This window comes from Micropterus dolomieu, linkage group LG07 (genome assembly GCF_021292245.1).
Source record: "Micropterus dolomieu isolate WLL.071019.BEF.003 ecotype Adirondacks linkage group LG07, ASM2129224v1, whole genome shotgun sequence".
Lineage (NCBI taxonomy): Eukaryota > Metazoa > Chordata > Actinopteri > Centrarchiformes > Centrarchidae > Micropterus > Micropterus dolomieu.
The window spans coordinates 18,543,722-18,570,217 of NC_060156.1; the positions used below are offsets into that span (position 1 = coordinate 18,543,722).

General features: G+C 40.3%; 1 protein-coding gene across 1 annotated transcript; it reads right to left on the reverse strand.

Annotated features, from left to right (window-relative positions):
* Nucleotides 1–1,868: 1,868 nt before the first annotated feature.
* On the reverse strand, nt 1,869–23,592 carry LOC123974100 (membrane-associated phosphatidylinositol transfer protein 3-like). Its single transcript, XM_046054538.1, has 6 exons — nt 23,562–23,592; nt 23,020–23,090; nt 22,617–22,837; nt 5,819–6,008; nt 3,241–3,363; nt 1,869–2,096 (listed from the first exon to the last, which is right to left on the reverse strand). The coding sequence occupies exons 1-6, from the start codon at nt 23,590–23,592 to the stop codon at nt 1,869–1,871; spliced, it is 864 nt and encodes a 287-aa protein (XP_045910494.1).
* Between the last annotated feature and the right edge of the window lie 2,904 nt (nt 23,593–26,496).

Genomic DNA, 26,496 nt, shown 5'->3' on the forward strand with positions numbered 1-26,496 from the left:
TAGTTACCTGATTACGTTTGCCTCTATTTGAGTAGTTATGTTAACATGTTGTTGCTATCTGTTGTTGATATTAGTGCTGAAAAGAATCTAAATAAGTTACTTTTGCAGTGTTTTTATTTTCAGCAAGACACTCCCTCATCTAATGTAATCAATGCTTGTTCATAATACTTTCCTACAAAATTCCTTTATAAATGATGATAAAGAAATATCTTACTATACTCTTAATCGCCAGCTTGAATTTAAGGATGAATAACTAAATCCCCCGGTTCCTAAGGAGAGATGATCTTGGATTAATCTAAGCTTTCCTCATGTAACCTGAGCTCCCCCAAGTGGACGAAATAAGTATTTACATACCATCGTTGGAAATGCCGTTAAATGTATAAATATCCTGACCAATAATGTGACAATTGTTTCCTGTTACCAAATGCTTAACTTAGAACGGTACAACTGTTCGACCATCGAGGTTCGATTGTGGAAAATATTTGATTATAATACGCGCAAATAGATTTTCTTTTCTTTTAGACATTAAGTTTAGAAAGGCAGTCCCTCGAGAAACCCCTCTGAAACGCCCTCTGGGGAACCACGCCCCAGGCAACAAAAGAGCGACACGCCACGTCGTTCGCCCTCTCTTCTCTTCTCTGCTCCTCTCTCTTGGCTCTCGGCTCGCTTCTCTTCCCCTCTTCTCTTCTCTGCTCTCAGCTCTCTGCTCTCTAGACGCTTCGGCACGCGTCCGACGTGCCTCGCCGGGCAACACCCTCAGAGTCGGCCAGCGAAACAGGCCTTTTGTTCGCTTGAAGTTACACACGCGAAGTGCCACGACATCGATCTGCCCCTCGGTTTGTTTTATTTTCTTTCTTTCTTTTGTTTTGTTAAAGTTATCAGTCCGTTAAGTAACACTGGACTAATTCAGGAACGACCAAGTTCCATTTTTAAGCTTTTTCGTCGAGCCAACTTCACCGAGGTCAGACCAAGCCACGTGGTCTCGCCAGCGGCAACGAAGGAAACCTGAAAACAGCCGAATTGCCAGACGGAGGACGGGGTTTTCTTCAGTCAGACGCGGAGAACCCCGGTGAATCCCTAGCAAAAGGCCAGGATCGGACAGCTAGCGTGGGACCCGTGCAACAGGCCAAAGCGGGCCGTCAATAAGCCGTAAGACCTAACCAACATTCTGTGGTCAGAGATTTCCTTTTAACTCGTTAAAGCTTACTTTCATTAGTTCTCCTATGCCGTATGAGTCAAATGCTTCCCACAATCGAACCTCCAGGCTCATTGTTCAGCAATTGTTTATTTTCCCTGTATTCAACCATCCTTTTATATCACATTAGTTAGAGAATAAATTCACTGTAATATAATCAAGAACTGTGTGTGTTGCCTAATTCTACGTCCCTGCCAAGAGAATTGACCCTTTAGATATGAGACTGACTGATTGATTTAAGATAATTGAGCGATTATTAACTAACTGATCACTAGTAATAATTGTATAATTATTAAAAACCACCTAGAGGTCCGGAGACTCTAGGATTATAACAACTCCGGTGGTGCCCTTAAACGAGGAATAAAATTTGATTTTATGAATATTAAAATTCATAATGGGGTATTAATTCTCATAAATTTATTAAAATTCATAACAAATCTAGGTTTGCTACACTATGTACAGTATATGGTGAGATATAACAAATGTTATCTATTGAGAAATTGTTAAAAGATAAAAAGTATACTTTGTCATGTTGATGCAAAAATCACTTTTAAAAGTCCTATATGGCCATTGATTAGTCCTGCTCATTCATCTGCAACATTATGGTAAATAGTCACAATGTCTGATAATAAACAAACTTAAATTGTCTCACAGTATGTATCGTCATATATCATCATCCCTGTGTGTCGGTATGTTCATGTGTGCTGCCCCACCTGGAGAAAAAGCTGTGTTGGCCTGTGGACGAGGTGTCTCCATCGTACGAGTCACTTTGCTTACGGCTGAGCGGGGGCCCGCCCTGGCCGTGTCCTTCGTTGGGGGCGGAGATATCAATGTTGCTTTTACTCAGCCTCTTGCTAGAACTCAGACCCGGGCTGGACTCTCCGAGCAGGCCCGAGTTATCCTGAGAGAAAGGAGGAGAATGTGCAACATACTGTGAAGCCTCAAACACAGCACCAGGAAATTACACATAATCAGATGGGAGTTGATGCGTTTTCCCAGGTGAACAGTTAAATGTGTGGGGGGAAATCTGTGTAAGAGTGAATCTATTAGATTTAAAAGACAAGGCAAAGGGGAGGTGAAAAAAAGGAGGGAGTGACAGACAGTGGGCGTCTTGCAAAGCTTAGCAGGGGAAAGAGAACATAAAATGACAAGCTGCTCCAGGAGGGCAGTTCAGCAGAAATACACTGCTCAAAGAAATAAGGGAACACTTAAGTCACATATCAGATTTCAATGAACGAAACTGTTCATAGCTCAAAATATATACTATACATTGTATCATTTATTGACAACAAAATGACATAACAACTGCCTATGGAAACCAAAATCACCAACCAATTTAGAGCTTGATTCACAAAACTGAAAACACAGGCTGATCCAATTTGCGTGACTTTCATCAAGGCCATTAATAATGTGACTCAGTAGTGTGTATGGGCCCCCACATGCTTGTATGCACTCTGGACAATGTCTGGGCATGCCCCCGATGAGACGACAGATGGTTTCCTGGATCAGGGCATCAATGAGCTCCTGAACAGTTGGTGGCGCTACTTAGTGGCATCAGATGCACAATATATAATGTTCCAGAGGTTCTCAATTGGATTCCAGTCTGGGGAACATGAGGGCCAGTCAATGGCATCAATGCCTTCAACATCAAGGAGTGCTGCAAAACAATTCACTTTTGGGGGGTTGTCTTGCTGTGACTTTACTTCATTAATGTAAAGACCTTTAGAAAAACACGGTGCCAAGGACATTGTCTCTGATGTATAGCCACATTTCTAAACATCCGTGTGTTGATAGAGGTGTGCTGAAAAAGTGACAGGAAAGAGACACAGACGAGGCGAGTTTTGTGTAAGAGGAGTCTTTGTTTACTAGAAAGGACAGAGAGTCGTGCCAAGGGCACTGCCACTGGTGTTCATGTGCACGCTTGTAATAATGAACTCCGCTGGTGAAGACAAGGTATGTAATCTTGATCATTTGCAGGAATCTCTTAATCATGTATCACCAGTAAGATTTTCTTTCACCAGAGTCTTATCACAGTGGGCTCCTACCTTCAGGCTCTCAGTGCTGTTGTTCCTGCTGCTGTTGGTGGGGCTGCCAGGCCTCTGGTGGTTGCTGAAGCACAAAGCGTCAAAGCACAGTACACCTCCCACACAGTCGCCCATCAGGCATACCTGCTCAGGGAATATATAATTTAGATGCCCCCCATATATAGTGCACTCAGGCAGGAGAACAACTGGAGAAATGTATGAATGAATTGAAAAATGAGAAAACCCATATTTCAGTGGGACAGGAAGGCATGACATTCACTTATACTATATAAAAAGGATACAGTACCGTCATATTATACTGTTTTTGAAAGGTGGTATACAAAGAGTCAATGTATTTTATTATTTTGTAATCACAGGTAATGATGCAATATGTGTGTACATGGACATTAATCAACATATGACAGTTTTCATAAAGAGAAAGCACAGTGGCCCTCATTTATCATTCTGGCGTAGTAACGGGCATATATGTTGGCGTAAGATTATGCTTACACTCCTCTCACCGCGTGATTTATGAAGCTGTGCATACCTTTGAAATCCAGGTGTACGCAATACCTGCCCTTGATAAATGCCACGGTTGAAAACGATCATCATTAGAATAACACGCCCCTATATATTCAAGTTTCCGCTTCCCTCACGCCCTCATTTTACGCTATGGACACACGGAAGACAGCAAAGAAGAGGAACTTCTCTGACGTGGAGATCGAGACCATCACCAGGGAAGTGAAAAGAAATAAAATTGTTTTATTTGGGAGTTTAAAGAGTGGGATTAAAGGCGTCCACAAAGACAAAATATGGACCCAGATTACGACTTCTGTTCACGTCACATGTATTGGGGTGTACAATAGTGATGATGATGTGATGTGGAGTACCATTCATTCACATTAATAATTGCATGATAATTAAAAAAAATAAAAAATAAAAAAAATATTATTATTATTTATTTTATTTATTATTAATGATGCTTATTGTTATTTAGAAGAAGAATGGCGTTATTATTATTATTTTTATTATTATTATTATGATTTTTATTATTTAAAAGAAGAAAAATTTCATTTATATTATTTTGTCAGTCTGAATTATTTTTTGTTCATTGAAAGTCTTTCATTACTGAACCCAGTCCGTCCGAACCTTAGATGGCATTTTGAATGCGCATTTGGGTGCTGACTTGTGGCTGGTTCCGTGAATCTGCAGCGTGCATTTTTCTGTTTTTAGGCAATAATATAGTCAGTTTGATCTGCAACTTTTATTTGTGTCACAGCCTTTTTTTGTTTGGGTATACACTGAAATAAAAGCAACCCCAAATAAACTACAAATGAAGGAATACATATGCCTACAAATCAAATGCTTTGGTAAAGTCACACAAATTAAACATTTAAGTCCATGTTGCACAAAAATAAACACTGAAGTTTATATTTACTATGTTTTTTTTTTTTTTACAGTGGGTCATAATATATCATATCTTTTAGTTTGTCAGTGCATTTTGTGGTGTTAGGAATTGTTTTTCTGCGCATTTCCGCACTAACTCAAAACTTGCGTACATATACACCACCTCCTGAGCTGGCGTAGGATTTGAGTGTGCCGTACGCCAACGTCCATATTGATATATCTCAAAGTCACCGTGGTTTTGGGCGTACGCCAGGTGTACGCTGGAAATTTGGTGTACGCACTTTTCATAAATGAGGACCAGTGTGTTTCTAAAAGTTTAATGCTTATCTTTTGTTTCAAGGCATCTTTCCAGAGCCGTTTCAGCACCATTCACATTCTTTTTGTTGTTTTTTAGTTTTGTTTTGCAAATGATAGCAGCTCCTCCATTTCTTATGTGCATTGCATTGCGGGACAATGTCACACATCAACAGCACGCTCAGAAATCAAGTGTTTTTAAAAAGAAGCTGCACTCACAGCATATCATTTAGAGTGTAATTACGAGCAACCAAGTGGGAAACCCCCTTCACATAGGCCTCTGAGTTGTAAATCTGACTCAGATGAGATTTTCTGTAGGCTACTTTATATCTCCCACTTAGTAAAAAGAACTACAGACCCCTGATGATAAAATTACTGCAAAGCCACCATCGCTGGCAGTTACATCTATAATAAATCCAATATTGTGCCCCTTGACAGTCTGCTCAATCATGTGCCATTAAGGCCTGAGAATCTGAGGTTTTTCATTTCAGACAAGTACTACAGCAGCTGAACTTTGGCCATTACACAAGACTTGACTTTTTAATTAAATTTAGAATAGTTAATATGAGAAGTTTTTTTTCATAGCCCGAAGCTATTGTTGTTAAATTAAATTCAATTGTAAATAGTCTTCTCACAGAGCATTGCCTCACTAGAAAATACAGCTTGTTACAGAGCCTAATAATTGTTTTGTAGAAAATAGTGAAATGTGTCTGCTTAGACAATAGAAATCTGGAGCCCTCTGAGGGCTGAGATTCCACATTCCACTCAAATGCAAGCTTTATTTCCTTTGACAATCATTGATTCATTATTAAGGTGCGTACAGCCCATTATTCAATGATAAGAGACTAGAGTGAAGGAGTTCTCCTATCCTCTTTAGCCAGAAGAAGGCGAAACAGACCTGACCCGTGAATCCCTGCCCGTCCTCAGACTGCAGGAAGCTGTGGTAGACCTGGTTGGCTCGGGCGATCACGGTCGCCACGGCGTCCTGGTAGCGTGGCGACACAATTGCGAGGAGAGGGAGAGCAGCCAGGGGCAGGTGGTCCACGCTACTGGACACGCAGCTCTCATCATAGCTGTATGGGTTCAGACTGGAAAAGGAAGAAGCAAGGAAGGTGGGGTTGAAGGGCAAGAAGGAACATACAGTATAAAGAACAGGTTGCATAATCATGTTCTGTCTTGAAAAAGCCCCTTAGGAGTGTTCCCTTAAAACTTTGTAAAATGTCATCAATTACTAATGCACAGTAATGTCAAACGAAATGAAGGTTATGTATATTAAATTAAGTTCATGATGTCCAAAGTGAAAGATCCTTCAGGTGTTCCTTTTGTGATACACTTCTCCTAGATTTTCCTACATTAATTTATGTCTCATCCAATCTGTTCAAGATGCACTCTATCTGAATTGATGCTACTGTGTGTGTGTGTGTGTGTATGTGTGTTTGAGAGTGTGTGTGTGTACACAAGAAAGATACAAAAAAGAAAACTGTTATCTCACCAAATATAACACAAGCAAACCTGCACAGGTAACAGCAATGAGAGCAAAGTTTTTGTGCCTACTGCTGTGTAGAATGTTAATGAATGTGTGTGTTTTCTTGTGTGTGTCACGATGACGGAGCAGACGTGGTTCAAGCGAGACATTTCATTTGACAGTGTGGGGAAACAGTAAAAGATGGCGTTGCCCTGCACTCTTTCCTCGAGCAGCAGGGCCAACCCTGTCACCATCCATCAGGTGCTCTGATTACAGGAAGAAGCAGCAATTCCACACCAAGCGGCTGAAATATATCAGCAACCATTGACACCTCACTACACTGAAGGGCACAACCTCTGTGCATGTAAAGTGTTTTCATGTAGCACTGACACAGAAATGTATGTAATGCTCTCCCATGTACTGCTTACATTACTAGAACAATAATAATTTAATCTCAGTTCAATCTATTCAACACATATAGGCCTATGCACTTTTCAGTGTACACTTGAATCAACCTGCTTCTTCAATTATTTTGTATGTATTTTTTGCACTTATTATTGTACATGTTTTTACAAATATTTTTAGCAAGCTGCAGAATCTATGGGAACCATCACCTTATCGTGTTGGAGAGGTTTGCATGCCCAGGTGAGCCTGGAGGCTGTGTTGTCTGGAGCCTAGTGCTCCTGGTAGGGTCTCCCAAGACAAAGTGGTTCCAGGTGAGGGGCCAGACTGAGAATGGTTCATAAAGACACCTGGTGAAAAACCGAGGAAGAGGAGGAGAGACCCTGCCCAGAGGAAGCCCGGGCCCCCCGTTTGGAGCCTGGCCCAGAGGGAGGGCTCGCCGGCTAGCGCCTGGTGGCTGGGTTTCCCATGGAGCCCAGCCAGGCATAGCCCGAAAAAGAAACTTGGCACCCCCCTCTCCATCCTTTGGACCCACCATCCATAGGAAGATCCACAAGAGTCGGGTGCGCTGCCATATGGGTGGCGGTGAAGGTCAGGGCCAAGGGCACCAGACCAGTCCGGTGAGGCTAACCTCCACACACAGTCTCGGTTCTGGAACCGTACTCCTTGATAGGGGATGGACCCTATCCCTCTCTGGAGTTGCTCAGGGTGTGAGACGCTGGGTGGGGATACTCACAAGCCGATCGGTGGGCTTGGGATCTCGTCACTGCTTTTTGCGGATGAAGTGGTCCTGAAGGCATCATCGGTCCATAACCTTCAGCTCTCACTGGATTGGTTCGCAGCAGAGTGTGAAGCAGTTGGGATGAGGATTAGCACCTCTAAATCTGTGACCATGGCTCTCAGCAGGAAACCGGTGGAGTGCCAACTCCAGGTAGGGAATGAGTCCTTACCCCTTGTTCACGAGTGAGGGGAGATGAGATTGGCCGGAGAATCGGAGCAGCGGGGGCAGTATTGCACTCACTTTACCACACCTTTGTGACAAAAAGAGAGCTGAGCCGTAAGGCAAAGCTCTCAATCTACCGGTCAATTTTTGTTCCTACCCTCACCTATGGTCATGAAGACTTGGTCATGACCGAAAGAACAAGATCGTGGGTACAAGCGGCCGAAATGGGTTTCCTCAAGCGGGTGGCTGGTGTCTCCCTTAGAGATAGGCTGAGAAGCTCGGCTATCTGCGAGAAGCTCAGAGTAGAGCCGCTGCTCCTTTGTGTCGAAAGGAGCCAGTTGAGGTGGTTTGGGCATCTGGTAAGAATGCCTCCTGGACGCCTCCCTAAGGAGGTGTTCCAGGCACATCCAGCTGGGAGGAAGTCCCAGGACTAGGTGGAGAGATTATATCTCCACACTGGCCTGGGAACGCCTCGGGATCCCCCAGCCAGGGCTGGTTAATGTGGCTCGGGAAAGACAAGTTTTGGGTCCCCTGCTGGAGCTGCTGCCCCCGTGACCCGACCCCGGATAAGTGGATGAAGATGGATGGATGGATTGATGGCAGTATCTTGGAGTGATAACACTATGTTTCGTTGTTTGTATGATGACAATAAAGTTGAACTGAATTGAATCTAAACACACTCTGGCCTTGTTAAAAGTAATATCAATCTCATAATGTAATCTGACTAAGTAAGTAAATAAATGCATTTCCCAAAACATGAGCGAAGTTCTTGTTGTTTTGCTTATATAGCAGGAGTGGCATGATTTTTTATTTTCCAGTAACACCAAGCAGACCTATTGTCTCTCTGAGGGTTTATGAACCTTGTTTAATTAGAGCCAAACATTGTGTTGCCATGGTTACGATACCCCAGAAAAGGACAAATGGATTCTGTCTACCAGTCTGGTAACAATTCGGGACAGAGCAACTTAATGATCCTTCACTGACTGTGGATTTCCCATTTCCCCAGATTAAGCCTTTTACTTACACTTCCCATTGCTTATACTGACTGCATGGCTGTGTAAATTTTCATTATAATCCTATTTTCAGGACCAAAGCACTTTTAATTATCCAAATAAAACTTTGCAAATTTGAGAACTTCTTCTGAAAAAATCATCCAGCTCCATCAACATCACTTTTAAAAAAAAAATTATAGCCACAATTCTGCACTACCACATGTTTATAGCATCCATGGCCAATATCTGTAGCAATTATAAAATACCATGCTGAAGGCTTTGTGGAAACCTTTTGGGAAGAAAAGACACAGTAGATGTGATTGCTGTGCTCCCAGCACAACAGTGTTCACCCGCCAGTCTACAACATCTACAGCGAATAAAGCCACTTCCACTATCTCAACTGCCAACATCATAGCACACAGAGAATCAAACTATCAAACTTATCTTAAACTTAATGGTGAGTAAACCTTTGAACCAGCTCTGTATATATGTATGTGTTTTGCTTTAAAAGCCACATTACACAAAAATCACACAACTGTAGTTTGTGGCTTTGACCTACTTAGAGCCGGTGGGTGATGAAAGCAAAAAACACCAGCACTACTTGACACAGGAGCTGCACTGTGCCCTTGATTGCTGCTGACACGCCCCCTGCTGCACCTCTTCTCCCAGCTGGTCAAAGTCGAGTTCAAGGCAAGTCAGCAAAATATCAAACAAGTGTAGGTGAGAAAAAAAGTGTGTGAGACCAACAAAAATGCCATCTCACCACACGGAGCTGCCATGTGCCACAAGGTATCACAAAAACAAAGCCTGCAGAATGAGCCTTTCGAGGGATAGTGAGAATTATAAGTAGGCGTAAGTCAGAAAATCTATTCTCTTTTTATGTTTGTCTAGAGAAATGGCGAATAGTGAGCTTGGCTTAGCTCAACTCCTGCATGTGTATGCAAAAAAATTACCATATCTCTAAATTAGGAAAATGTCTGATAAATATCTCCAAAGATGGGTGACTGCTATTATTAATTTAATATTGTAATGCTTAATGAATTACTTTTACAATCACCATTAACATAATGATATGAAGTAAATCTTCAAATCATTTTCATATTTAGATATACACAGCCACTACAAAAGAATAAAATCATGTATTTCAGCAAAAGTACCTCCTATTTTGCATATATATTTGAAAACATTTAGTGAGCAAAATTGGCTAAATGAGTAGAAAATGAAACTCTCAATGTTGTATTTTCCTGTCTTTCAGAGAAGCTGCTTTGTGACATCCAGCAATTGACTAGAGTAACTTCACTCTTCAAAATATCTACAAATAGAGACGTATAACAGAACACCCACAAGTTTGTAAGATGATACATACAAATCAGCTGTGCAACTTGACCACAGCATAAAAAATGTAATCAAGGTGTACAAACGTCAGTTATAATCAAAGAACTTCGGGCTCTGCCTTTGTTTTATTGCCTTAATCACATTATAATTGTTATAATCCAATGGCCATGTAAATGTGTGAGGGAAATAACAGAGAACAGCAGTAAATATGATATTTGAGATGGTCACGCAGGCACAATAGCTTGCCAGCTTCGTCGTGAGTCATAAAATTACTTGATTGATTGCAAGTTTAAAAGTTTTCCTTGTGAGGCAGAAAGTTTTGCAAGTTAATATGTTTTGCAAGTTAAATAGTTTTGCAAGTTAAATAGTTTTGCAAGTTAAAAAGTTTTCCTTGAAAGTCAGAAAGTTTTGCAGGTTCAACCATTTTGCATGTGAGAAAGCTCTGCAAGTTGAAAAGTTTTGCAAGTCAAAAAGGGAGAAGGGTCCAGCCATAGACTGTACGACAAACGTGACGGAAGTTGAACTTCCATATATGGTTTGTCCCAGAAGCCACCGCGCACAAAACGTGATGACGTTTATCTCGACCGCTCGGCACTCGGCCCACGCATAGTTGTTAAATAAAAAAAGGGCCATTCCCCAACAAGGGTATGTGCCTAAAGTTATTGATTATATGAATGTTGGTATCAAGTATCTAAAGAAAATATTACATTCTCACAGAAAGCTTACTACATTCAGCCAAGATTCGAATTCATGTAAAAAGAAAACCTTCTGTTTCCACTAACTCATTTCACTTCACAGTGACAGCAGACCACCTCAGGGAGACCCTCTGTCAATATCAGAGCAATCTGATGTAGTTTTTTGAAATTACAGCCCTTGAAAATGTCTATTTTCACTGAATTTGCTGATTTCAGATGGATGTTAAAAGAAAACGTCCTGTTTCCACTAACTCATTTCACTTCACAGTGACAGCAGACCACCTCAGGGAGACCCTCTGCCAATATCAGAGCAATCTGATGTTTGGTTTTAATATTACATCCCTTGAAATTGTCCTCTTCAAGTGACCACCAGAGAATAACAGTCAGCCAATATCAAAGCAGTCTCATGTCCATTTTCAAAATGTATACACATATAAACATTTCCACATATATACACACACACATATAAACACACAGACGCTGCACATTATTTTCCATATATATATATATATATATATATATATATATGTATAGACAAAATATTAAACATCTTTATAACATAAAAGTAGGCTATTTGTATATATTACAAAAAAATATGTAATTGTTCAGAATGTGCATATGTGTGTATCTTGGATCATTTCTTTATTCCCGTTACTTCCTTGTCCATACAAGATATATTGGTGGGATGCGATGTATTACAGGCACACAGAGCAATTCCACTTTGATTTTCTTGCTTTCTTCAGGTCTCTGGTGTCCATAGCAAGGCACTGCTCATGGACCCACCTTTCACACATGTCACATTGGATCTACAAAAGACAAGGTTAAAATTTCAAAGATGATTGTCAGGGTACTCACACAACATAAGACCTTTTTTAACAAATGAAGAAAACAACATAGCCCCAGTCTCTGTTTACTGTTACACACACACACACACCTCTGCTCATACTAGATTTCCATTTCTACAATAAACAAGTCACAATAACAAAGACTGTGACAGTGTCATTGGATTGGACAGATTACCATCATCATTAATTGTTCTAGCTGGACAAACTGTGGAGGTGGACAGCCACAAAAGAATCATCCTGATAATTCATTCATTTTAATAGAGGTCTCAAGTTTGAGGATCAGAAGCCAATACCTCTTTAATAGGCCTACTAGTAGTCGACTGTGTAGGCCTTATATGGTTTTTACCCCTTTCTGTCTTTCATCTTGGTCAGCTGGTTGTTCTGTTGTTTGTTTCAAAGCTTCTGTAGGCATAGCCCTCAGGTTCCCTGCTCTTACTACCATGTTACATTATAGGTCCACTGTTTTTTAATTAAACGTTATTTCATCTGTATACCTCCAAGGATGTCAACATATGCGACAATAATATATCAACGTTACAAACATTGAATTACATTTTGACTGAGACACTTTCATAGGTTTAGAGAAAAGGTACAAGGTTGTTTATTAGTCATTTTACAGCACTAGGCTGCATAACAAAACGAAATTTGTAGTTCATTCATGATACACACACAACATATATTTAAGTGTAGGCCTATATTAAAATATGGTAATATAGTAATTATAATAAATCAATGTATAGGCTACAATTAGGCTATTTATATAGGCTATATAAATAGCCTACATACACGTATACATCCATCTTGACTGCGTTTGAGCACCAAGAGTAATCAATGTAAAAACACAGTCCACCTCCTCTCATCTTGCTGGAGTCTTGCAATGATAGCTTTAATTTGGCCCATGGGCTGCCTCTTGCCGTCCACTGCTGTATGTGAATCAAATGTGAGACCACATTTTGAACAAAAAGCGCAGGTTGGCTTCACATCGGCCCCTGTAAAAGGGCACTAAACTAGAGTTGTTAAAAGTTGAAACAGGAAGTTTTCTTTTTACGTCAATTTAAATATTGGCGAATAGTGAAAATATTACACTTTCAAGGGCTGTAACTTTAAAAACCTACATCAGATAGCTCTGATATTGACAGAGGGTCTATTATCACTGTGAAGTGAAATGAGTTAGTGGAAACGGGAAGTTTCCTTTTTACATCAAACTGAAATCAGGAAATTCAGTGAAAATATTACACATTTTCAAGAAGAAGAAGAAAGTTTTCTTTTTACATGAGTTCGAATCTTAGCTGAATGTAGTAAGCTTTCTGTGAGAACGTAATATTTTCTTTAGATACTTGTGGTGTCTTAAGCATTTATTTATTTATTCAATCATTTCTGACACATCAATTGCATTTTGTTCAGTAGAAGCTCACTTTTATTTTGAAATGTGCTGCAACACGATGTTACCGTAATGCCTAGAAAAAACACGCATCGCAAAACAGCGCGAGGGCTGGCTTGATTGTCGTTTTCGAAGTGGAGGCTGGCTTGACTTCAGTTTCTTTTCCCCTCCCTATGAAGAAGTGCAGCACTGGATGTCCTCATCATCCACTGTGGCGGCAGCAGCATGTAAGGTTAGCTCATTAATTAGCAAATTAGCCAGCATTAAGCAATGCCAAGCTGTGCTAACGATGCTAACATAATGTGATTGTATGCTAGTCATGTCTGAGTGCACAAATGCACTGCCAGTCAAGCTTCATGCCAAGACGGCTAACGTTAGCTAACTGTTATACATGTCATTCTAAAAAAGGAGACAGCGATAGACTCCGTGACCTTGCCAACAGTAAATATAAATAATCATTAAATCATGCCATACTGCATTTAAAAAGCATTTCTATTGAAATAAGCGACACAACGTCAACTTACCTCCATCTAACCTGTACACGCTACAGCTCCGTCTCCAGAAAGTGGTCGGAGCAAGGGCATTGTGGGGGTGACCATGCATTCGATGCAAACCCATGATAGGTCAGTAAAACCACCAATAGAATCTCTTATTTAGACCTTTTTTGACCCGCAAAACTTTTCAACTTGCAAAACTCTCTCACTTGCAAAGCTTTCTGACTTGCAAGGAAAACGGCCTGTTACTTAACTTAATTTTTGATTGCAGTGCGATAAATATGCTCTCAAAACATTTTTTTTTTTGCTTGCATTAAAAAGATCTTCATACTCCTACAGCACAATGTCCCCAACACTGCACCATTAGGACTTTATTATTAGGACCAGAGGGAAGGTTGCCCCCTACTGGCCTACCAACATTAACTTAGTTTTCCCAAGAGGTCTCCCATCCAGGTACTGTCCAACCTCAAACCTGCTTAGTTGCCATCATTCAGCAGTAGCAGGGTTTACATTGGTATGGCTGCCGATTTATAAACTTGTCATGTTGGCTGAACTAATCATGCAACAGCCTAGATGAAAGCGAGTTTGGGCTTTTAGGGAGTAAAGGAAAAGGTGCACTGGATATGTAACACAAGACAAAAGAGTTATTGTGAAACACCATACAGCACAATAATCACTTTAATTCTATTATGTATTATTCTATGTGTAGCTGTCAGCAGAAAACTATAGAGAGATCACCTAAAGTCTCTGTTGTTTGCCTCTGCAGTGTCAAATCTGGTACCGTATGAACGCTGTCCTCGAGGGCAGCTTTTTGAGACAGATTCAACCCTTTAAGTCGCTTCCATGCAGATTTGTAAGAAAACTGGAAAAAAGGAAAACCTTAATAATATATTCGGTGGCGCTGGAACGGTATTGCACAAAGTTTCTACAATAACTGCTGTTTAAAATATTCAGCTCAGACAATTCAAGCACAGAGATGGTAACGTATTGCTCTAGAAGGAAGACATGCTGTGCAAAAAAATCCCATCAAGTCACCTCATAAATTTAAACCACAATAAGTTGTTTATCAGGTGCCTGTTTACTTAGTTTTGGAACAGAAGAAATCTCAACATCCCCAAATGCCACAGAGGGTTTGCTCCAAGCTTTGTAGTCAGTTGACCTTGATCTTATTAGTCTTGTTAACAACTGCTCACACACACTCTCCACAACACACAGTTACTCAATGAGAACTCAAAACAAAAAGCTCCAATTAATATTCCAAGCATAGCTCTACCCCTGAACAGGGTTCACAAGTCACAGGACAGGAACAGAGGTTTAACACTTGCTGCATTGCTCAACAAATGTCAGGTGAGACTCATTATTTGCGTTGCATAATTACTAGATTATGCAAGGACTTGTTAGTATAATTATCACAGAGCAGCCACTGTTTTACATTCAAAAGAGTGCACATAAATTATTTTGTGTATTTTGTTTTTGTTTGTGTGCGTGGATGTGAATGAGCCAAACTGTTCTCTGATTTATTTGCTGAGGCAGTTTGAAGGTATAACGTCCTCGAGGGCTACAGGTTATTCTCTGTTCAGAATAAATGGTCCTAATTAATTTGAGGCGATCATTAACATCTTCGTCTATACAAACATGTGCTTTGGAAAAGGTTGCCCCACCAAACCATCCAAATCCCATCTTCATTTGATGGCTATCATTAATCTTAATAATCCTAAGTAATTTCCTTTAATATGCTTGTGATCTGTATACTAGTGGCTCTGATCTAAAACTGGAAAGCGTATTTGCCATCAGAAACAGATGGTGCACTATAGGATTTTCTAGTATATGACTGTAGATTTAAAACCTTATTTAAGAACATCCAAAAAGGCTTCTTTGCTCCTCAAAAGAGGCACATCAACCGAGCCCTGACTGGCAGAGGAGTGCCTCATGTCGAGTCTGCCACTGTTATGTGAGTCATTCGCTGACGTGCGGTGGCATTTACCCCGTTCACATTTCTATGCTCTCATTAGTAAAATGCAAGCAATATTGATTGAGAGTATGCTGAGGTCATACTGAGGTGTCATTGAAGTGCATGTCTCTGAAAGACTCACTTACATGACAGAAAAAGCCTTATTTGCTGCTTTGTGAGCGATAGTTTGGTTTAGAAGGGCTGTCAGGTTATCCTTCATCTTTTAGAGGGTTTTGCAGTTTATCACTTTGCCTGTGATTATCATGTTAATTTTTCTAGAAACACTGTGAGAGACTTACTCAATGACAGGGTAATTACGATACTAGTCTATACTGAAAGATGTACAGAAGTCATCCTCAAGGTTTCATGGTAATGCAATGATGAAGAGATCCATTAACAACAGTGGGGAGAAGATAAGGCCGAGAGAGCCGATTAAACCTCAAATCAGCCTCATCTCAAGCAGCATAACCTTGAGATAGACTCTATTATGCTGTCCCTTCACCCTCTTGCCTCTCACCATATAATGTCAAACTGAAATCTCTGAAGTCTGTCAGATTCTTAATTGCTCTCCTCGTTTTTTAATGGCTGGCTTAGCACTGCACAGCGTTTGCACAAATAACATGAACAGCAATGTGCCTCTGCAGAGTCTTCTTAATTAGGGGGGCCCAGAAACAGTAGCGGCACGTCCACAGCCACCCAGGGCCAGGATAATGAGTCTCTATCGCCCTGAACTATGGTCACTTGCTGTGCACACAGACAAGAGGACTTCCTCCTCTTCCTCCTCGGTATACCCTGACAGAAAACCGATCCTGTACAATGACACTGAATTTACTGAGATAGGAATCTATTTTATGTTTCTCTCCTGCTGCTCAGATGAAGTTTTTAATATGTTTCTGTCTCTTCACGCTGTGACAAAGGCGGTGCGTTGGCTTTGAGAGGAAATCAATTTGGGAGCCTTTTCACTGTTGCTGTTAATTGGATGTGCTATGGTGCAATAATACACATTCAGTGTGCTTTCTTTGTGTGGGATGTATTTGTGTGAGTGTGTTTATGGATTACGCATTTGTGTAGTCTTGACACCCAGCTCCTAGCCAGCACTCCCAGGTACGTTCATTAGCAGGCAGAGCTAATAATACCCGCTCAGAGCACCCCAGAGCACAGCAGGCCTTCCACACATGGCAACAAGGACAACAAAAGCTAAAAGACATGCTCATTCTCTATTGGGACATCATACAGTATACAAGCAACTATCAAGCACTCAGAAGTGGTGTGTTTATGTGAAAGTTTGTCTTTGAGGCACTAAATAGATTTTGCCACCTCCACTCTGTGGTGCAATTTTCAGCCAAGCTGTTACCCAGAATGAGAGTAAATTACCCACACAGCAGCAATTCCTTCCCGCGGGACTGCCTATTCCACTGATGTTTATATTGGCACACAAATAAATGAGGCTCCGCACACCCACAAGTCCAACACTGTCATTAGAGCAAACACTGTTAACTGACAAAAGTGTAGTTGAATAAGTGTTGTGTTTGTTGCTGCGTGGGTGTGTATGAATGCCTACTGACTGCACATATTGTGAGAGTATGTTGAGGACCTAGAGCCATCTGGTCATACGTAAGCCTTGTTCAATTTCACTGAAGTGCAAAAACTTTACTGTATAAATTCACTTTTAATTGTTTTTTAGGAAATTTTCAACAGGCTATTAATGAGCTGAATTTTGGTCCAACTTTGGTTTCCCATACTAGATATCACCTAGTATAGAAATTAAAGCAAGGACCCCCAAGGATTTATAGTGAAACCTCCCTTCTGGATTTTCAATTGATATTATTAAAAAAATCAATAACAATAAAAATAAATTTTTTGTTTTTGCCCCATTCATCAAGAGCTGAACTCAAAACATCTTTCTCTATGTACACAAAAGGCCTATTTCTTTAAAATATTATTAACAAATCTGTCAAATTCTGTGTTAGTGAGCACTTCTCCTTTGCCGAGATAATCCATCCACCTCACAGGTGTGAACTATCAAGATGTTGATCAGACAGCATGGGTATCGCACAGGTGTGCTTTAGGCTGGCCACAATAAAAGGCCACTCGAAAATGTGCAGTTCCATCACACAGCAAAATGCCACAGATGTCGCAAGTTTTGAGGGAGCGTGCAATTGGCATGCTGACTGCAGGAATGTCCACCAGTGAATTGCCCGTGAATTGAGTGTTTATTTCTCTACCGTAAGCCATGTGCTTTATAATTTTGTTCAGTGTAAATAAATGAATGAATAAAGATAGAATATACATGATATCAACAAAAGGACAGAAAAATAGGTTTCAGTTTCAGAGACACTTATGTCAAGGAAAGTACCATTTACAGAATATGGTTATACAGTCCTGCTCTTCGAGGGGGCTCTCAAAGAATTATGGACATTAGATCTTAGTCAACAATACCAAAAGCTTGGCACATAAGGAGGATGCTTCTTGACACAGATGATCACCCTCTAGTGCAGTGGTTGTCATTAGGCAGCCTGCGGGCCAGAGCTGACCCGCCAGCAATAGTATCTGGCACACGGCCAGTTGCTTTGATAGCAGAAAAATAAAAATAAATAAATTGATAGCGGTTGGTGCTGAAATAGATCTCAGCAATGCTTTATGTCAAGTTTATTAAGAGCCTTTTCATTTGAAAAGTTCTGAAGGACATCCAGAAGAGTCTCTGGCTTGCTTGACACACCTCTGAAAAAGCCGTCAGTAAATGTGGAAGCAATTTAATATACAATTCTAAATCTGTTTATAATATTTTGCGTTTGTGCATTAAGTTATTTAAAGGGGCTAAATGTAGTATTTCAATGAAATTACTTATTAATAAATCACTTTTTTACTTCCTTTTTGTTAATGAGCTCTGCCCTCACTTAGAAATGAACCACACGCCTGTTTTCTCTCTTATTTGGAACAGCCATTATTCTGCTTTCATATGTGAAGGAACCGGGTCAGGATGTAGCCCTGTGCGCCAACTACAGCGACAACACCGCAGCTAATGAAATGCAGTCCACTAACACCATAAACACATAACACAGACTCCAACACAGACTCCAACACAGACTCCAACATAAACTACATTAAGGATTAAGTTTTATTCACTGAAGCCTGTCCAGCCAAATGAGAATCTTATAACGCAACCCATATTACTATCCTGTGTACCACCGGTATTATGTCAAAGTGTTGATTTTAGCCTGCAAGAAATTATGTAACGGTACAAAGCAAATGTTAATCGATTTGTTTATACTAGCCTATAGTGATGTAAGGAAGGCCAGCCAGCTAAAGTTAGCATGTATCTATCACTGCTTCATAACTTTCAATTCAGATTTACTGTCGTTTTACCGATACTCAGGTACACAGCTTCCCCACCGTCTCAGTCTCCATAACCTACATGACCCACATTATATACAGTAATACAACATAACGGCGCAGGACAAACACACAGTGAAAGACCCATTCACTACAGTAATGTTACTTACTGCGGTCTAACTGTTATAAAGTGTGGCAACAATCTCATTATGATATTCAGTCTAGCTCACTGGATTTGATATGCTTCAGAGTCGGGAATGTTTGTGGTAACGGCCGGAACATGCCACATGCCGGTGTTTCCACGTTTATTGTGGGATCTCTGTATGACCTGGTTCCTCACCGCTGAAAACTACATATTGCCCCTTTGAGTTACAGGTTAAGTTATTTATTCCTTTTTTTTATTTGCCTGTTTCTATTTAATCATTCAGGAATTAATTTATTTCCCAATAAGACAGACGTGTGTGTTCACGTGCATACAACAACAACAGGCAATAGCAAAATAACTCAGTTCATCTCAGTTCCATAGAGATGTTGTTGTTTTTAATATTTTATCTCTGTATGTGGTGAAAGCTAAGCACTGAAATATCTTTACACTCGTCTTGCTTCCAGTCACTACCCCACTCCTGCTAATGTCAATCACAAAACCAGACAGAAGCCTCGACTTGACTGCCAAACACATTCTCTCTGCCACAGTGATTAGTGACAATTCAGACAAAAACATCCTCAGCATATAATTTGAGAGCAGCGAAAACTAAGTGACGCTGTCAAAGATAAAACTGGTGACCACTGGGACATGTGACATTAATTAGCCCATTAGTTACGCTTAAGCAGCTCTCTGCAAAGACCGCAGACAAGACTAAAAAAAGAGCAAATACATATCTTTACCTCCTGTATCTCAAAAATATCTTCCAGTCTTCCACTTTACATTACAGAGATGATTGACAGAATAAGACTTAAAAAGTAGACCATACTGTAAAATATATCATAAGGGAAGACTCATCTACTGACTGCTCTTCATCAATGAGGTACTACCATTACATCCACAATTAACTTCCACTCTGAAATTGATTCCACAAGCAAAACCTGAATACAAAGTAACAGCAGCTAATTAGACAAACAGATCATCCTTCTTGCAGGGGCATCAGGATCAGTGGAAAAAGTATAATGTCCAGTAGTTAAGGTGAGAATTAACAATTAAAACCAACAGCATTTAAAAAGGTTAGGAGATAAATATTTCACATGGCCACATGCTTGCAGGGGCTGAGAAATGTCATCAGCATACTAATTAACTTTGCATGTCTGTTTAGGGGTCTTTGGTCAATATATTTTTTCTCGATTAACTTTGCCAACCACAATTTTTGCCTCTATGCTAATTCTTGCAGGTATGCATTCATACAGGGCAGATTCCTCAAATGGCTCCTTAGACAGGTTCTGTGTAGTCTGTTCATTAATGGTTTATAGTAAATAGAACTGTCTATCACACTAGTGAAAATGTCAGTTAAATAAACAGAAGCATGAGACTGATAAATCATAAAAACTAATAGATTTCCGTAATTTCCACGATTTTTTGAAAACTCTTTATTGAACATGTTAAAAGACAACAACAAATAAGCAAAATAAAAACAAACAATCAACAAAAAAGATCATCAGTAGATGATCCAAATAACAGTCATGTTCAAAGGGAGTATGTGGGGGGATGTTAACAACTGCATCTGCAACTACAACCGAATCACTATGCCTCCTTTGAATATCATGCTGTCTTGGTGTCCGCTCTGGTAAAGGTCTCTGTGATTTTCATATACCGTCCACCAGGACAAATGGGTAACTTTGTGGACAAGCTAGACACACTGCTGTCTTCAATTCCAGAGCATGGCTGCTCTCTGTGACATGAACATTTGCTTAGACAAATCAAACTCAGCAGACTTCCAATCTCTGATTAGTCCTTTCTCAGCCCCCTGACCCACAAAGCTGGCAAGGTGCTTGATCTTGTTCTTGTCCGAATCTGTGCCACCGAAAGCCTAACAGCCACACCTCTACACAAGTCTTACCACTATTTCACCCAGTTCATGGTACGCCTACAGGAACAGCCTGCTGTTCCAGCACCATATGTCTTATATGCCACAGGACCGCTCTACCTCCCCTCAACACATTTTCCTCACTTGTGCCCCCATCCTCTGTCTCAACCAGCATCAGTGTTGCCAAAACTGTGTTCTATAATGACAGAACTGGCAGTGCCACTGACTCAAGAAAATTATTTTACACTTTGATACGCAACTCAACTTATCCTTCCCGCCAGACGACCCCATCATCTCGGTGCAGATCTTGGACTGTCTCTTGGACATATAATCAATCCACAATAACGTCAAACTACAAATTGGCTCCTCAACCATCACTCCAACCAGGGTGGTGAGAAACTTGGGTGTCATGATTGATGACCAAATGTCCTTTTCAGACCATGCTGCTGCTGTCTCGGTCGTGCCGCTTTGCTCTGTACAACACAAGAAAAATCTGGCCCTACCCTACTCAGTATGCCACCTAGCTTGTGGTACAGGCCATGGTTATCTCTTACATTTGAGGAAGAACAAATAAGCATCAATAAGGCATAAATGCAGTTAGAGATGTACAGGCCATAGTTATCTCTCGCCTCGACTACTGCAATGCCCTCTTAGTAGGTCTTCCAGCTTGTGCAGTCAAACCCCTACAAACCCCTAACCTCTAACATGCACTTCCTGTGGTCTTCTTCTTCTCCCTGTTATTCTAATTCTCTTATTCTTTTGTATTGATTGCACTATTTCTATTAACTTTGTTAACTATTACTTCTTTCCCTAGGTATTTACCCCATTGATGCCATACGTGCTATTAGCTCTCAATAGTATTCATTGCTGCGATTACTAGTATGTATTGTCACTTGTCGATCTTTTACTGTATTTTTGCTTTATTAATGCTTGTATGTTATTCCTCAAATGTAAGTCACTTTCGATAAAAGCATCTGCCAAACGAGTAAATATAATGGGAAGGACAGTGGGACCAGGTTCAATGGAACTACGATGAGATACGATATTTTATACATCTTGGGCGGATTGGATTGGTCTGATATCAAGTAAGTGGAAATGCAACCAAGAACCGTTTGTTGCCCATAACACCTCAGCAAATATTTTGAGACACCGCAGACATTTTGACTTGGCATAAATACAAGGCATAAATACAGTTAGATACAAGGCATAAATACAGTTAGATACAAGGCATAAACACAGTTAGACATGTATTAGCTGGAAAAGCACTGGTGTTAATAATAACATTAACGATGGTTCCGTTCTATTCAAGTGTCATAGTAAATCATGACACGCACAATACCAGGACCCTGAAACTGAAGCAATTCAACTCAATTCAATCTAACTTTATTAGCATGAATGTAAATCAACAATATTGCCAAAGCTAGAAATAATAAGCAGCTAAATGGAATTCTGCCATCATTAATTTAATTACACCTGCAAGCACCTTGCTCTCCAAGCAGAATCTGTGTTGCTGCTTGGATTCTTTTAGAGCTCCTTCGAAGAGCAGAGCCTTTCTACAAAATCTACTGAATGACCATTTGCTATAAATGGTCAATTACTTGACGTGTCCCTGGCTGAACTAGGCAGATCGTCAAAATGTGTAAATACATCCATCTCTCTGAGCTGCACACAACTTAACGCCTCCCAAGTGTAACTACGTCAGTAAGCTGTCTGTGGAGCACTGTCGGGGACTTGCAGCTGATAATGGCAGCTTAAATGACACTTAAATTGGCCATTTTTTTCCCTGTTACATTAAATTAAAACACGAATTGAGGCCTATGAGACACCTTGTTCTACAGCACTCACTTGGACACCAGAGAGAAGGCTTCAGCGCACACAGCTGGACATGGCACCAGCTTGATCCTCACGTGTTCTGCGACAGCCTTGAAATGCACCCGCGTCACCTTCTCCAACACTGAGGCAAGGGTGGCCACATCGCCAGCCTTTGCGCTGGGGTCTCCGCCTGCTGTGTCCAAGATGTTTCCCCCGTGCACCACCAGCAGCAGCACATGCGTCTTACATTTCCTCTGCAAGAGGGTTCATGTAGGGTTGAAAAGAGACACTTAAAAGGAGACACTCAAAGGAAGGGAAAGAATAGAGGCAGCATTTTGTGAAAGCAGTGTGGCTGCATGGAAAGAAACACAACTGGGTACTTATATGTTATTGGCTGCTGGTGTATATACTGAGAGGCTGTTCATAATTATCCTACCTCATTGTCCTCGAGTCCTTCGATGCTGCTCTGAGGGGCACATCGTGGACCACCCAGCTGGTAGAGACCCTCTGTAGTGGGTAAGTAAGAGGAAGCAGGAAGTGGCAGAAAGAGGAAAGAATAAAGAGAGAGAAAAGGGGAAAGAAAGTGTCACTGCAGAAGCCACTTCACCCAGATGCACCGAGAACAGAAGCATAAATGGATATTGATTTGTGAACATAGTCAATGTTACTAATGCCTCTTCATCTCTCCTCATACGTACTCCAAACTGGGTGATGATGTACCTTTAGGCTCAAATGGCATAACCATAAGATTCAGAGATCAATACTGACAGTAAACAGCAGAACTGCAGTTGTTTCTCTGCTGCAGCATCTATAGCCACGTAATTAGATTTAGGATCCTCTGATGAAGAAAAAACGATAGACCTCTTTTCTAGAGACAAAAGATGAAGGAATGGGGACATTTTCTATCCCAACTATGACGACTCTCTCCCTCTCTCTGTGTGCTGCAGTATATCACAGGAAGCTGGCCAAACTCATTACCCTCTCCGGAAGCCTCTGCTAGCTGTGTCATCTTATTCCTGAGCTCTCTCCTGTCTCTCTTTCTATTTTCTCTCTCCGGGCTTAAGGCATGGCTGTGTGCGTTGCTTGTTGTTTATTTGTCCTCCTCGTCTGGGACCGACTGTCATGGGAGACTCTCACAGACTCACGCACTGTCATCTCCCTTCTACTCTATTTCCAGCCCACAGCCTGCCTCCGACTGCTTGCTTGTCTAGAACAGCTCACACAAGGGACTAAGCACACTGAACTATTTTGGTCACAAAGTAACAGGAAATCAATGAAGGGAGGTTTTCTTTTTTCTGAAAGAAGGAGTTAGGGCAGAAATGTTCCTAAAAAAACCTTGTAAGGTATTTTAGAGCTCAAACACTGCAGGAGAGGGAGAACATTGTCGGAAGCACAAAAACCTTTATGTGAGAAGGTGACTTATTTGTGGGGCTAGATCACTGTGGCTTTGATACCAAATGATTTAATGGAAGGATTGATAGACCTAATACTGTAGAGCTGCAGTCTGTCATTGTTTTTAGTACTTGTTTAACACCATTTTAATAATTTTCAAGCAAATTTTGTCAAATATTCTCTGATTTTTGCTTCTCCAATCTACGGATTTGCGGCTTTTCTCTGTTACTTAATTGTAAACTGATTATCTTTTTACTTAATTATTTTTACTATTTTATACATTTATTGATTCATTTAAAAAATAATACACAGATTAACTGATAACAAAGCCAATCATTAAGTGCAGCCATCTTTTATTATAAATTATATATGATATTTGACAGGGGTGGGACAAAGTCATTGTTTTGCAAGTCATAAATAAGTGTCAAGTCATGGCTATGATGCTTTGGGTGAAGTTTCAAGTTAAGACCAACAAGTCCAGAGTAGAGTCCTAAATGTTATGTGTTAAGTCTTAAATAAATTACTTTTTGTTTGTCTGGTGACTGCTGCCATGGACTGAAAAACACATATTTCCCTCCAACTGTGTAATATGAATTGATTCTGTCAGATAGATTGAAAGTATATTCATTGTCAGGAAAATGAAGTGTCAATTCTGTGCTGACTTGTATAAAATAAATGTAATCTTTTGAGGTGGGGAGGACATCACGTCATACCAAATCAAAAGGGTCAAGTCAAAGTAAAGCACAGTTTGGCAGTAACACATTAAAGTAATATGATTTTTTAAAGGAGTAGTGTAAGGGATTACAATTTGAAATTCAGTAAAAACATTATAGTTACTTATCCCATTAATGCTCAGTTACTTTGACACTTTAATGTTGGCTTATTTGCCTCTATTAGCCCTGTTAGCCTCTACTATGAGAGGAGAAATGTGTCTCCTAGGAATCTCCAAAGTTGTCTAATTTAAAATTTGTGGTAAGGCTAAATTTAGGAATTAGCAGGTTTTATTGAGAGTTGGAGGATGTGTGAACCTCACTGCTTCACAGTGGGGACAGGACTTCCAGAGAAGGGTATACAGTCAGTGAACCAAGGCTAGCATTTGATAGTTTGTTAAACCACAATGCCTTGTTTTCTATTTCTGCACATGTTAAATTCAGAAGAGTAGAGGACCTGTTTAAAGATGTAACAGGGTTTGTACAGTGTGTGATTCCACTTGTCTTGCTTAGCAGGCATGTGTGATGTAGCTGTGCTCAGAAACAGAAGTAAAATAACGAGTACTGTAACTTATTATGTAATCTGTTGAATAATTAGTAAAGTAATGTAATACATTTTCCAATGAGTAATGTGTAATGAGTAATTGATGATATTTTTCAAGTAACTTGCACAACACTGGAGTGAAGTCACAAGTAGCCTACTTGGTGTTACTTGGTACTTGGTGTGTTTTGTCAATGTCAAAATTTTTTTTATGCCAGGTGTATAAATATATGACACTGATTTGATTCTTGTTGTTGTTGAGACCAGTAGAGATTTTAGATTTTAGAAGCCCTAAGAAGCATTACATTTACGGATCATGATTCAGTCGCTGGCCCCTGTCAAGAGCATTTCCAGGATTCTTAGTTCAATGAGGTAGCTCTGTAGCTGGTGTTCAAAGGCCAGGTGAGTTGGACTTGCTCAAGTGACTGCAGTTTAAGAGACAGATCAATTGGTGTTTTCAGAAGCTGCTTGTTGCTGTTGTTTGTGTGTGCAGCTATTTGAAAGTGCCAAACCTTTCTATGGTTTTGGAAGGCTAATAATGTTAGTACACTGTTCCTCCCAGTTTCATAGTGATCTATCTCATTTATGTGCAGTCTAAACTAATGCTTCATTTATTCAATTTTAATAATTCATATTTCCCATTACTGCTAATAAGAATAAGTGATAGAATCATATATGTTCAAGTGAAAATCTGACCTCGCTACTGATTATGTTTATCTAGGCTTTGTGTAAATATGGAGATTCGCTGATTATTAGGGTTTATTTACTTTAGGCTCAATATGCTTGATTTATAGCTTTGCTTTTCTGTTCTGTTGTATAAAACCATCAGTGGCACTTCATTCCTCCTCATTTACTGCTCTCACGGAAAGCGAAGTATCAGAACTCCTGACCCGTAGCTGTCCCACTACATGCCCACTGGACCTGATTCCTACCAATCTCCTCCTGTTCTCATCTGTGACACCATGATGGTGGAATGAGCTACCACATGCCATCTCAGCAGGGGCGTCCCTCTCTAACTTCAAGAAGTTCTTGAAAACTCATCTCTTCTGAGAACACTTTCTCTTATAACACCTCTAACCCCTAACCTCTAACATGCACTTCCTGTGCTCTTCTTCTATCCCCTTACAAGTTCTCTTGTATTGATTGCACTTTTTTGTTAACTTTTACTTCTTTCCTAAGGTATTTACCCCATTGATGCCATACGTGCTATTAGCTCTTACAAGTAATTATTGCTGCCCTTACTACTATCTATTGTCAGTTGTAGATTTTG

Bases quoted from the DNA above. Each gene is read 5' to 3' on its own strand.
- LOC123974100 (XM_046054538.1), bottom strand. From the start codon at position 23,592: ATGACACAGCTAGCAGAGGCTTCCGGAGAGG. The intron at 23,091-23,561 runs GTAATGAGTTTG...TACCCACTACAG, and splicing joins AGCAGAGGCTTCCGGAGAGG to AGGGTCTCTACCAGCTGGGT. The intron at 2,097-3,240 runs GTAGGAGCCCAC...CCTTTCTCTCAG, and splicing joins ACAGCACTGAGAGCCTGAAG to GATAACTCGGGCCTGCTCGG.